Source organism: Cydia amplana, chromosome 22 (genome assembly GCF_948474715.1).
Source record: "Cydia amplana chromosome 22, ilCydAmpl1.1, whole genome shotgun sequence".
Lineage (NCBI taxonomy): Eukaryota > Metazoa > Arthropoda > Insecta > Lepidoptera > Tortricidae > Cydia > Cydia amplana.
Genome location: NC_086090.1, coordinates 546,278 through 560,385, shown reverse-complemented (window position 1 = coordinate 560,385; position 14,108 = coordinate 546,278). Strand labels below are relative to the sequence as shown.

The 14,108-nt window shown below is 36.1% G+C and overlaps 1 protein-coding gene across 4 annotated transcripts in view; it reads right to left on the bottom strand.

Annotated features, from left to right (window-relative positions):
- Window positions 1–14,108, bottom strand: part of LOC134658376 (zinc finger protein rotund-like) — a 202,046-nt gene that overhangs the window by 144,209 nt on the left and 43,729 nt on the right. For 3 of the 4 annotated variants that reach the window (XM_063514046.1, XM_063514042.1, XM_063514043.1), the window contains exons 2-3: window positions 13,181–13,265; window positions 12,053–12,180 (exon numbers count right to left, since the gene is read on the bottom strand). In XM_063514046.1, coding sequence (XP_063370116.1) covers window positions 12,053–12,180; window positions 13,181–13,265 — 213 coding nt within the window. The remainder of the gene's footprint in view (window positions 1–12,052; window positions 12,181–13,180; window positions 13,266–14,108) is intronic. The other variant, XM_063514047.1, reaches the window with a different exon arrangement.

Here is a 14,108-nt window from a genome sequence, read left to right as displayed (position 1 = left end):
TGATGATGCTAATGATGCGCATTTGTTTTCTTTGTAATTATTATCAAGGATGTGTGAATTAATTTGGGATAAACGTGGCTTCTGGGCGTTTTATTTACTGCTTCTACGGAATTAGATTACAAATAAATAAATAAATAAACAAATATTATAGGACATTCTTACACAAATTTACTAAGTCCCACAGTAAGCTCAAGAAGGCTTGTGAAAACACCCAAGACTCAGGAACAAATATCTGTGTTAATCACACAAATAAATGCCCTTACTAGGATTCGAACCCAGGACCGCGGCTTAACAGGCAGGGTCACTATACCCACTAGGCCAGACCGGTCGTCAAAATACATTTTACAGGAATACACGAATTTTGTAAATAAATTTAGAGTTCTTTGAAAAGGACAAATAACATTATTACAAGACGTATTATTTCTACAGATTACTTTGAGGTAACGGTACTGAGGATTTTGCACAGTCATCATTGTCATCAAATATAAAATACACTTTCACTGGGACAATTGTCGTGAATAGTCAAAATTTCCATTGAAATATGCTACTTAAATGAAGTCTTTCAGAGGCAAATTGTTAATATTTAGCATTCAAATTACGAAAATGGACACGCTTTCTTTTCATTTACCTACATTGTTAATTAGTTTTTGCCATAGCGTTATTTTTTTTATTTTAAAACTAACTGGATACTAACATTAACCAACGCTATTCTTAAAAGTAAAGACATTATCCATATAAAAATTATAAAAAAACCACACATGTTAATAACAAACAATAATACCGTAGGAAATCGCTTTAGGCTACCAGAAGTTTAGACAAGCATGCATATTCTAAAACTATCAGTCATATCGCACCTGGACGGATAAAGGAATAAAAGAATAATTAAATGGGGAATAAATTATTCTTTAATCAAGCGGAAACTTGAGACAAATGACTTGAAGAAATGTTTAATATTAAAAGGTCATATGTTCGTAGCAATTATAAGGAGTTTAAGTTTATTGAAAAGGTGAGGCAGAGGGGTAAAGAAAGGGTATGGGGCATAAAATAAAAATATATTGTTAATAGATTATTGAAATGTAATTCTTGATACGGCTGGCATGAAATCTAGTAAAGATTATAAGAAATACCAGACGCTATGATATTTTATATGCTAGATTGAACCGAAACATACTGTACCTATTATTAAAAAATTAGGACACACACAAAAGATGCCTATATTAAACGAATGTAATAATAAAATTATACTTGACCTAATTAGCGTAGGCACTAGTTTTTACACGTCAAATAAGCCAAGGTTTGAACAGATCTAAATGAAATGTTATCTAATTATGGCTATATAGGGATACACCATACACCATATAAATTAGCGTATCTAAACTCCTGAGTCCCAGAGGCTTTTATATAGACCATTCCAAAACTTAATTTTGACCTTTATTAAATACGTTTAAACATACCTTCTTGGTTCCAAATTAAAACAAAACTAAAGCTTCCGGGGCTCAGAAGGTCAAGGTACACGTTATAAAAATAAAAAACAGAGGGATGATAGGGTAAATACAATACAATAAATACAAACCTTTTACAACCGACTTAATCGCATTCAAACATTCAATTCATTTTGACATAATGTAATTAAGTTATGATCTCTTCTGTACGATTTTTGACGGTTGACTGATTTGGCAATAAATCATGTGTGAGCAGTTTTTTATCTGTGGGCTTCTTTGATTAATAATGATCTATGAGAAATAAATAGATCGCTTTTGCGTAATTGATTTGAGCGATTAGGCGGTCGTGAGAAAAGTTCAATATGAAATTGGTTTGTATAAAAAAAAAGTAAAAATTATTTATTAACCAATAATAATTGTTTAAATACAGTATGCAGATTATCGACGACTTCCAGACTAGGCTATGCCTGTGTCGTGAATGTTTAAGTCAGAGATGTCGAATAATTCGTCTATTAAAACAAAGAAAATTACTAATTAATGTTTTTGAAACACGAATCCAATATTTTGGTAATGTATACTTTTAAGTATTTATAATCTAAGAGCTTGCAATAGTATTTTATGCAACCGTTGTTTAAGAGAGGTCAAAAAAGGCGAGTGGCGTGAGTAACAATTTGAGGCGAAGCCGAAAATTGTTAATAAAGACGCCACGAGTATTTTTTGACTCAGTTAAACAACGTTGCATACAATACTTTTTCTACGACCAAGCACTTACTTTGAAATAAAATTGTAAATATAACAAATATTTTTCATTCAAGAAGTAGCAAAGAAAATCCTCAGGGTACGGGCGGGAAAAGAATGAATGAAATAAAAAACATGTCTATGGTTCACTCATCTGTCTGAGATGAGAGATGACAATTAAAATTAGGTTGGCAATAATGTATTTCATACAATATTTTTTAAGTGGTGATTACACGAAGTATCGTAAAAGTGCCAAAAAGATACTGCGTGTATGCACAAATACTTTTTTGGGGAATAGACTAAAGACTTGTCTTGACAACTATAAGATAGGGGTTTAAAGGTGTGTGCACGATCCTTTAAATGACAAATAAAAGTACGGGAGTAGAAAAAAGCTTTTTTTTTTAATTCTTCGTATTTTTAGTGAAATATTTTGCTGACCAAACTATAGAGTCTTGGAAATAAATTATGTCAGCATAATATTTATTTATTTATTTATTTTAAACTTTATTGCACAATATAACAAATAAAGTACAAATGGCGGACTTAATGCCTAATGGCATTCTCTACCAGTCAACCACCAGGCTAAACAGAAACACTAGGTGCAGGCATTAAACAAAAAAAAATAAAAAAAAAAATAAAAAAAAAAAAAAAAATTTAAGGGGAAAATATGATTTAGCGCATTGTCTGTCTTCCATATTATTACTTAATTTCTGGCTTTTATAGGTCTTATTTGGTCTTATCTGATCTACTAATTTTATATGTTTACTAATGATAATGGAAAATACATATAATAGAATAACATCCGTGTTTTTCAGAAAAATGGGACTTAAGCAAAAGGCTCCGTAAATGTGAAAAGTTTCTAAAACTTGTGAAATTTTGAACATTTGCCAAAACTTATAAAGTTATTCTATTTTAACTAAAGATTTCCTGAAAATAGGATGTAAAGGCTTGGATGCTCATTATAGTTATCACTAATACGAGTATAGTATAAATATCTGAGTGTTGATATTTTTAAGAGCGTTAGCAACGTAATACATATCTTGTATTGTAACGTACTAAGTATTTTCTTATTAAATCAATTTGGTGTAATTTTGCAAAGACATAAAATGCAAATAGAACAAACCGTAAATTAAATAAAAAAATAATATAAACTATAATATAAAAAAATAAAATATTATAACTAATTTCTTAGTTAAGACTAAGTGGTTCTGCGAGCTGTAGGCCAAGCGAATCCCCAAAGCTCCGCTATTAAAAAAAATTTCAAAAGCCGGATTCGACATAAATATATTTTTAATCATCGAATCATCTCATAAAACTTCACGAGAATCATTTGAGCATTGCGACCTGTAGCGGAGAATATCCGGGCATACTAAAGCATTTTTGTCAAAGCTGCAACGGAGACCTTCGCTAACGCTCGGCCATTAAAAATGGCTACTGCTACATTGTATACTAAACTACTATCATGAGAGTTATAGATCATAAAATCATCTTAATTCATGTTTTCCTTTTAAAAGCTGCTTATAATGAAATACTCAGTTTATGCGCGACGTATTCCGATATCGATTTCTAGATTGCGGCTCGTTTTCAAACAATAGCCTATTATGTAAATCGCTCGTGTATTTGTGGTCGTATAATGTTAATTCAGGCGCCGCCAGTTTTTCTACTTCATCATCATGTACAGTGAGCTGCATGCTGCATACAATCAGTGCAGGGGGGGGGGGGGGTCACCTCTCTCTGCAGCTGACTGTACAGTTGACGTTAAATATATGTTTTCATTTTTCGCCTCATAGTGTGCAAAAGTTTAAATACATATTTTACAGTACATATGGGGCTACTTTTCCGCACTAGTGCGTAAAATAGCACTTTTCGTGCGTATGTCGAAACTTTAAAGTGCCATATGTACTGTAAAACGTTGTTCGATACACGTGCGAATAGGTAATTCGCAACTCGTGTCGATTTAAAACACTGCCTTCAGTCGTGTTTTCATTTATCGCCACTCGTTTAGAATTTCCTCTTTTTCGCACTTGTATCGAAAATAACTATTCTGTTCTCCGTGATGCGGAAAACGTCTACTTTCGTCATGATGCACTAAACAAAGTCTAAAAACAGTATACATACCTCGGGCAGTAAGTAAGTTTCAGATCGCATGTTTGTGTCATCGCTTCGGCCGACAATAGGGATGATGACACATGTTGAATTTTATAACAAAATCTAGTAAAATAGATAGCAAACGAGCAATTTATCACAATAATGTGGATATTAAAATAAAATATTGAAAAATTACAAAAATACAGGACCTGAAAGTTTCAAAATTTAAGTTTTTTTTTAACTTCCAAAAACGATAAAAGTAAGGGTACCATTCGATTCCTTACATTTCATCCAAAAAAATATTGTATAGCAACTATATACATAATCGCAATATTTCACCGACAAAAACGAAATTTTCTTGTTTTGTCCATACTACAAGATGGGCTCCCAGAGACCTTGACGTCACGTTCTCTTATCGTTTTATTTAGGGCGTTTCGCGAGTGAAGTGCGACTGTCGGCCTTGGACTACAATTTCTGACTTTACTTTAATGCAATGGGTCCCATATAGACATTTGATCCTAAAAACAAACCCGATCGATTGATACCATAAATGAAAATTAGTCATGTAGCCTATTACATGAGATCTGAGGCATTTCTTACTTTACAGTCTGAAAATGTAATATACCTACTATTGACGTCTACTTTTATTTGTAGACTCATTTTTTGCAGTCAATAAAAATATATTTTTACGTACAATCATGTAATTTATGTATTGCAATGTTAATTGTATGTACGACTTTTTATCTGCGAGTTTAGAATAAAAATCTTGATATTGTTATTTTATATGAAATTTGGTATGGAGATAGTTTGGGGCCCGGGGAAGATCTTAAGATAGTTTTTATCAGTTACTTATCTGAGAATATCTTCGCAGTCGCGGGAAGAAGCTAGTTAGTTCATATTTTGACGACCGGTCTGGCCTAGTGGGTAGTGACCTTGCCTGTGAAGCCACGGTCCTGGGTTCGAATCCCAGTAAGGGCATTTATTTGTGTGATGAGCACAGATATTTGTTCCTGAGTCATGGTTGTTTTCTATGTATTTAAGTATTTGTATATTATATATACCGTTGTCTGCGTACCCACAACACAAGCCTTCTTGAGCTTACTCTGGGGCTTAGTCAATTTGTGTAAAAAATGTTCTATAATATTTTTTTTTTTTTTTTTTTTTTTATTACAAACAAGATATATACAGTGTATTACTAAAAGAAATTAAAAACTAGCTTAAATCTAAAATAGGCCCTTGAGGCATTGTACCAATTATTATACCATTTATTTATTTATATATTTTTTTTGAGAATTTCTGAAAGACAATATGCATTTATTGTAAAAATATTCTTTTAGTTTTTAGGGTTCTGTACCCAAAGGGTAAAAACGGGACCCTATTACTAAGACTCCGCTGTCCGTCCGTCCGTCCCTCCGTCCGTCCGTCCGTCCGTCCGTCTGTCACCAGGCTGTATCTCACGAACCGTGATAGCTAGACAGTTGAAATTTTCACAGATGATGTATTTCTGTTGCCGCTATAACAACAAATACTAAAAACAGAATAAAATAAAGATTTAAGTGGGGCTCCCATACAACAAACGTGAAACGTCGGGCGGGGTCAGTACTTGGATGGGTGACCGTTTTTTTGCTTGTTTAGCTCTATTTTTTGTTGATGGTGCGGAACCCTCCGTGCGCGAGTCCGGCTCGCACTTGGCCGATTTTTTTTTATTACTAATCAATGGCAACCTTGCATTGCATCCACCGTTGCAATTTCACAAGCTCGGATCACCCTCCATCTTTTTATTTATCATTCCATTATCCAGCCCACTGCAGTCATCAAAACGTCGTTAGGGTTATCACGTACGAAATATATTGCCAATTTTTTTGTCGTAACTCAAAAAACTGACTTTTGTCGGCGATCGTTTTCTTTATTGTATTTTGATATGTCAATGCGGTATTGTTCGTTTTTTGTCTATCAAAGTGCGAATGTCTTGGGGCAAAGAAATGTAATTAATTTTCTAAAGATTTTTTTTTTGCTTTTTGATGTCTTTGTTAGTTGCTTGGTAGAAAAACAAGACACGATGAATCGTCTATATAGTTTTATTAATGCACTGGTTTGTATATGGATAAATACGTTACTTGCTCTGTCACGATGTGTCGTTTGAATTTATTTTTCAGTACAATTTAATTTGGTGGGTAAACTTTCTAGGTAGTTATAAAAAAAATAGCAATGAAAACTAGTACCAGACATAGATACTTACATATATGTTATGTTAATATTCATGCCAAGTTTCATGTAATTTAAACATCTCATTTAATTATTAATTTAATTAACGGAGCGGCTTTTTGCGGCAGGTTCGTGTGACTCTTAATTTAACTTATTGACTGTTCCATACACTGTTTTCCTATGCAAAAGATGAAAAGACAATGAACCAAAATTTATATTACAACATTTAATTTTTTTTAATACATGTACCTAATTAGACAATTTAGACATCCACATTGCACCTGGTTTTAGTCTTCCTTGCAATTTTTTTCGCATTACAAAAACCGTTGATTTTTTCTCACGTCTCTCAATTTGCATACCTCTGGGAGCAACTAGATCATTTTTTAACATTAAGAAAAAAGATCGCGCATCGTATACTAAATAGACAAAACCTGTTTAGCTATTCTGAACGCATCATTACTGCACGCAAACCGCTTTAAGTTTACCGTCAATTTATTGAACTATCATCCTTATTACTTGCACATTAAGGAATACTTTTAAATTCGCGAGCGATAGACGAAATTTGTCACCCCTTTTATTTTCGCAAAGTACTTGATTCAATGAAATTCCGTCACCCGCGGCGTCGCAAAAGTATGCAAAATAGTTTGTGGACAACCCTAGTTTTCCCACACGCCGTCGCTTGAATTTCAACTTTAATACTAAGCTATAAAGTGCAGTTTTGTTTGTAGTAATAACACAAGGGGTTACACTTGAAGTTTAAGTCTTATGAATAAAAAGTTAAGGTAGTTTTTAGATTGTGTTCTTAAGAATAATTGAAGTATGACGGATTAGGTAAATGTATCGACATACTTGAAGGCATTAAGGAGATACTTTGATTAATCATTTCCTATATTTAATAGGGCAAATGGAACTATTTAGTTCAGTTCTTGGGAATATGAAAGGGTATGCAGATTTGGTCATTAAAACTGCATTTTTTATTAAAAATAGAACATGTGGTTAAAAATTCGTGAGAAAAAAAATTATAATCGTGCATGTTTAATACCTAGTAGCTAGCTAAAGATGAAAAAAGATTTACCGAAAGACAAAGAGTTTTAAAAATGCAATTAAATGTATAATGAAAATATATTTTGATCATCATCATCGTCATCACGCAGATAAAGTCACGGGCAGAAACTAGCGTTTAATAAAACTGCAAAAATCCAAAGCATCCCAACTACATATCCAACATACGGAACGTTACGCGGAAAGTAAATTTAATTAAGTATAACAAACATTTTCACAGATGACTGAAATAGATCGCTTGCAAGCAAAAAGCCAGACAAAAAGCGAATGCCTGTCGCCAATACAGGCGGGATTCTCACTACCCTATAAGGAATTAGAAACACACGACAACTATAATTAAAAGAGACATATCTTTATGCAGTGATAATGGTTTTTAAGTGATTTTTTAAGATAATAGGCGAAAGAAATCGAACGATATTTCGTTTTTGCGTCGCTTGTGGAGGCGCGAAGCGTTATCAATAGCGCAAAAAAATGGAGTCATCTATGTACCGTAACCATCATAAGGTAGATCTTTAATCACGACTAGTTCTGACGAATTTACAGGTCAAAATATATTGGATAGAACACAGTTGAGTTCTGTGAAATATAAGCCACTTCGAACATACACTGGTATCAGAATGATATCTAACTGATGCCATTCAGTTATTGTGCATTTCACTCGAATATTTCCGTACATGTATTGGCGTGGGCGAGACGCAAGATAACTAAATAATATGATTCAATTCTCATTCTGATGTCAATGTATCGAATTGGTGGAGGCAAGCGCGAATTGGTTAAAAAATGCGAGTTCTATAATAGCTCTATTATGATATTACGAGTATGATTACGGAGTGTTTTCACCTGCGTGATAAGGTTTTCTTATCAATTGGAAAGCGCGTATTTATAAGTTATAAAAACATAATGTCTCTATTAATATCTCGTTCTTTAAAAAAAGTCAGAACATCGCTCCATTGCTGTCAGCAAAACCATCATAGAATAAAAACAAATATACGTTTGTTTTTATAAAAATGTAGCGTTCTTACTCTACATTGTCTGTGCATTGATGTGTTACATTAGAAATAAAATACGGAACCCTAAAAATACATTAACTAGGTACAGTCAGGATCAAAAGTAGCGTATCAGACTAAGCGTCTATAGTATCTATACTACTCTCTAATAACGTAACCAAAAGAGATGTGTCTCAATATATAGAACAATTAGACTTTTAAGAGGCCGGTATCGATTTTAGTCGCAAAAACGTAAAATTGATAGATTTAGTCGATGAAATTGTACACCTTTTGTTACGTAATAGTAATAACAAGTACTGGTATCAATTAGCACGTCTTCTTATCTTACACTTTTATAGATCATTTTTTTGAAAGCAAACTCATTAAATTAGTAATGATTTTTTTTCTGATGGACGTTTAGGTAAACGCGCGTAAAACACTGATTTTGTCGATCTTATTTGTAAATTTCGTAAAGTTTGGACTGCTAAAAATGGTAATTTTGTATTACACATATCCTGTACTCCAACTTTTATGGACTACATTTTTGATATATGATATTGAACAAGAGTAAATGAAAGTTAGACGAAATCAATTTTCACCAGAAATTACTTCAAAACAAGTGACAATATTTCATGAAAATCGACTTATTTTCAACGTAATTTTGATACTTAAACAATGTACAACATTTACTGAAACTGTTTTATACATCATTTTGTATAATTTAACACTATAATTTTTTGATGAGTTTTTAAAAACTGCCCCTTCTCGTCATATATTGCCGGTGACGCACGCTCGGGACTTCATTATTAAAAGGCAAGATGAGAAGACGTGCTAATAGAAACCAATACTTGTTATTTAGATATTAAGTAACAAAAGGTGTACAATTTCAACGACTAAATCTATCAATTTTACATTTTGGTTCTAAAATCGTTAACGGGCTCTTAAGTACAGATATATTTTAAGTAAGTATTTCCTCTTCCTTGGCTTTAAGTTTCAATTGTATAAACTCTCTTGAGTCTGGGTTACCTACGAGACAGGCTGAGCCTAGTGTAGGAACCAGAGCAACCTGACACAATATATTTTTTAGCTGAGGTACCTACACTTTGTCAATTGTACATAATTAGGATAATCTTTGCACCCCTGTAAATGCTTTTGTGTATTACCTACAATAAATAAACTATTATTAAACTATTAAACTATTATTTTAACACGAACTGTTGAATAGCCTTACCACAATATATCTACTTCAATTACTTCAAAACAACATTACGGTAACAATATATGTACAATGCATGAGATACTGTCAAGCCTAAAGCCTTCAAATTCTAGCAGTCCAATAAATTTTATAAATAAACCAAAACTGTGCGATATTTTTTTATAATTTTGTTTGTATATCGAATACAAACAATAGAATTAAAAAAGTCATAACGATATCGTAAAGTAGATCCTGAGATATTTAACAATGACAGACAGTCAGACAGGATGGGTTCTTTGGTACGCAACCCTAAAAAGATCGATTAAAATTAAATTGATCTGAAGAAATCAGTTAATATTTCTTGAGATTTTGTACGCATCGAACTATAACCTAAACAAGTATATAATTTAAAGAATCCCCTACTGCCGACCGGTCCGGCCTAGTCGGTAGTGATAGTGGCCTGTGAAGCCGATGGTCCTGGGTTCGAATCCCGGTAAGGGCGTAATTTGTGTGATGAACACAGATAATTGTTCAATTTTGATAAACTACCCACTGGGCATTCTCTTACTGTTTTTTATATAAAAAATTCGAAGAGCCAATATGGATAATGTTCATGATAAGATGTCGGTATGTTAAGTATGTACTGACGATAAGGAACGCTAGAATTACTTACGCGTGATAACCGCCGCTATTTCATGAAAATTACTTTATTTACACTCATACGAATAACATTGCGGACCACGCCCGTCTTCCATGATAATGCATAAAGAAATACAGTAGGATAAACTACCTAATGACTCTAATGAGTAATGACACAGTGGCACAGAATAAATAATAGTACTAGGTACAAGACTCACTCTCTAACAAAACGCGTCTGTTACGATCAGGAAAAAAAATGGCCGCTAGGTGGCGACAGCGCCACGCGTAGCTTATGGCTAGCCACCAAAATTGGTGTGGAACGGATGTACTTTTAGCTACCTGTAGCAAAGCGACGAAATTGCGGAGTGAGCCACGCCTGACAGTGGTGGTAGCCACACTATGTGTGTGTAGTAGGTCTAAACGGGTTACCCGATTTGAATGCGGTTTCATCAAAAACGATTCATCCCCTTCACTGCGTAAGGGTTTTATTTTATTTTATTAGAAACTGAATCAATTGCCAAGTCCGCCTACTGTGCCTTCATCAGGTACATATCGTATCAATCTGCCTTATCAGTGAACGCACGCAAGTCACGCACGATCGCACAGTAGGCTAGAAAGCTGACGGCCGTTTTGTCTGCGTTTGACACGCGTTTGACCGAATTTGACAGCCTGCGTTGACTGTTGACAGGAGACTTGGTAGAAATTTATGATGTTATGCGGTTATTGCTTTTACAAAGTTTCAGTCGCGTCGCTATTAAAATTGCAAGCTTGACGGATGACATTTGACAATGATTTTACTTTTTTTTGTTATATTATAACTGGGCTTACTCATGGCCACAGACTAGCCGAAGCGAAGACGTGGCCTACGATGGAGCGAGCCTGCCCAGAAGGTGCCTGTTCACCCTTGATTTGAAGGTTGCCGGGTTATATGAGCTCGGAAATATAGACGCCGCGCCGGCAAGGAATTCCATTCCTTGCTTGAGACGTGCCAAAGTGTTGCTAAAGATTCCTGTATCCATAAGCAGCATTAAGGTGGGCACTGACTTGTAACATTTCGGTGTAATGTATTGTTTACGGCGATCGTGTTACATTACAGTTACATTCCAGCTACGCGGCGAACGCTCATTTTGTGCGCTCTGTTCATTTGTGCTCCATATTGTTTCAAAATGTCAGACATGGAGGTTGCGTGTGCTTCACTTATTTTACTAAGTTATTGATATCTAAAAAAAAGAAAAAACTACCTAAACTATATTGGATAAGTAATTTGTACCAAAGAAGAAACAACGATACGACTATAATGGATATTCTTCGTAACCAGAGTTTACTGGTCAATACAGAAACTTCATTAGAATGTCGTCAACCGATTTTGACCGACTCATTAATTTAATTGGGCCGTTAGTGGTAAAGCAAGATACTAGATTGAAAAATTATTGAAAAATCCAGTCCCAAAACAAAATCACGCGAGACGTGCTCTTGCGGCGACTCGTGAACCTGTACTGACTTGTAATGTAACACTCAAAGGGATTCGCGTAAAAACCGACAGCCGAGTGGAGCACGCAGCGCTCGCGTCGAGCGGCTCGGTTCGCTGTACTGACTGCTGTAATGCTCAGGTTGTATCGTGTTACATTACACCGAAATGGTACAAGTCAGTCGCCACCTTTATGTTCTAAATTAGTAAAATAAATGAAAGTACTCACATCGACCCCGCCATTGTTCCACGGTGGCAGCGCGTAATGGGAGGGGTCGTGGTGTCCCCCTCCCATGTGCTCCGCCATCACCGACATCCAGTGCACTAGGCCCTGCGCCCCGCCGCCGCCTGACGTGCCTGAAAACACCATACATGTTAGACCTTTGTGGATCTTCTCTGGAGATGTGGAGCTGGAGAAATGCTTGGAGTATCATTGACATTCCAATCCAACGAGTCTATACTCCAGGAACTCGGCATCAAGCAGCGTCTGTCATCTCTTGCGCAATCTCGCATCCTCACCTTCTTTGCCCATGTATGCCGTCAGGGTAAAGTGGCTAGTTAGCGACGTGTGGTCCAGGGAAGAGTGGATGCTATCAGGCCAAGAACAGAACCACTAGGTCAAAGCTGCAATGGATGGGTTGGCACATAAATGTACAGTCACGCTCCGTGATTGTTACGCCATTTAGGGTTCTAGCTAAATTGGACATTCCATAGCTTAAATATGGAACAACCAATTTAGCTAGGACCCTAAATGGCATAGCAATCCCGTGTGACTGTACATTGAGCTGCGAAATAGTTTGGAGAAATTATGAATGAATTCATTGATGCACTTTTACGGCTGTTGGTACCAGGAAGGCAGCCAACAGAAAGGAATGGCGGCGTGTTGTGAAGCTCATAAGCCGACCTAGCCAAGGTGGCAATCTTGGAGGATATAATCAAACGGAGACGCCATGTCTGTAATTTTCTGTACAAAACAGTCTGCCGATTTTTGCGGGGGAGGGGAACGTCAAATGTATGCGTAACGTAAAAATAGCCATGTCAGATAAACGTCAGTCCATACATTGTGTATGACCGTTGGCCGCCTATTTTCGACAGAGGGGAAAGCCTGTTAATGGCTACTCCGTTTAGTTGTATCCTCCAAGGTGGCAATCGCTATCGCTACGATAACGAAACGCTTTGTGTCTTATCACTCTTCCATATTAGTGCGATAGTGACAGTTGCGTTTCGATCGCTTCGAAACGTAAGAGATTGGCATGTTGGTCGACTACTATGTCAAGAGTGAAACGACAAAGAAGAAGAAATAGGACTTTCAAACAGTGAAGTCCAGGGTTAGATGAGAACTGTATAAGTAACTCACCGGTAGGCACGGCGGCGGGCTGGGGAGCTGCCTGTTCCTGCCCCCCTCCCCCGCTCCAGACGAACGCGGACGAGGCGCCTGCCTTCTGGAACAAACATAAACGCATTAAGAACACCAATCAGGCAGGCTAGGAATCTATGAGCTTCAAAAGACCACACAGAGAATTTATCAAGAATAAGAATAAGAATAATAAAGAACATTTATTTCGGATGATGGTTACAGACATACCAGGGGTCTCCGCACTAGGCAATGCTTGTATCGCGGGATCAAGGTCATGAAATAAACCAATTTAACCGGATGTTACATCTACATCTCGACGTTCCGAGCTATTTCCAGTACTGGTACTCAGCAGTCTACCTATTGTATGAGCGCGGAAAGAAGGAAGGATTACATGCTAGAGTCTGTGCGGAAAGAGAAGAGTCGTGAAATGTATGGGACCCAATACATTCTACGACTCTTCTCTTTCCGCGCAGACTCTAACTATTGCGGAAACCGAAATCATCATCATCATCAAAATTTTAAGAGCTAGCTCTTGTCGGTGGAGTAATCGCCATTCCGATCTTTTCTCTGCCACTGTTTTGAGCTCTTGATAAATACTACATTGATTTTCTCTTTAGCTTGGTCCAAAAACGCACGTCTTGGCCTTCCTCCGCCTCTTTTTAGGGTTCCGTAGCCAAATGGCAAAAAACGGAACCCTTATAGATTCGTCATGTCTGTCTGTCTGTCTGTCTGTCTGTCTGTCTGTCTGTCTGTCTGTCTGTCCGTCTGTCTGTCCGTCCGTATGTCACAGCCACTTTTCTCCGAAACTATAAGAACTATACTGTTGAAACTTGGTAAGTAGATGTATTCTGTGAACCGCATTAAGATTTTCACACAAAAATAGAAAAAAAAACAATAAATTTTTGGGGTTCCCCATACTTCGAACTGA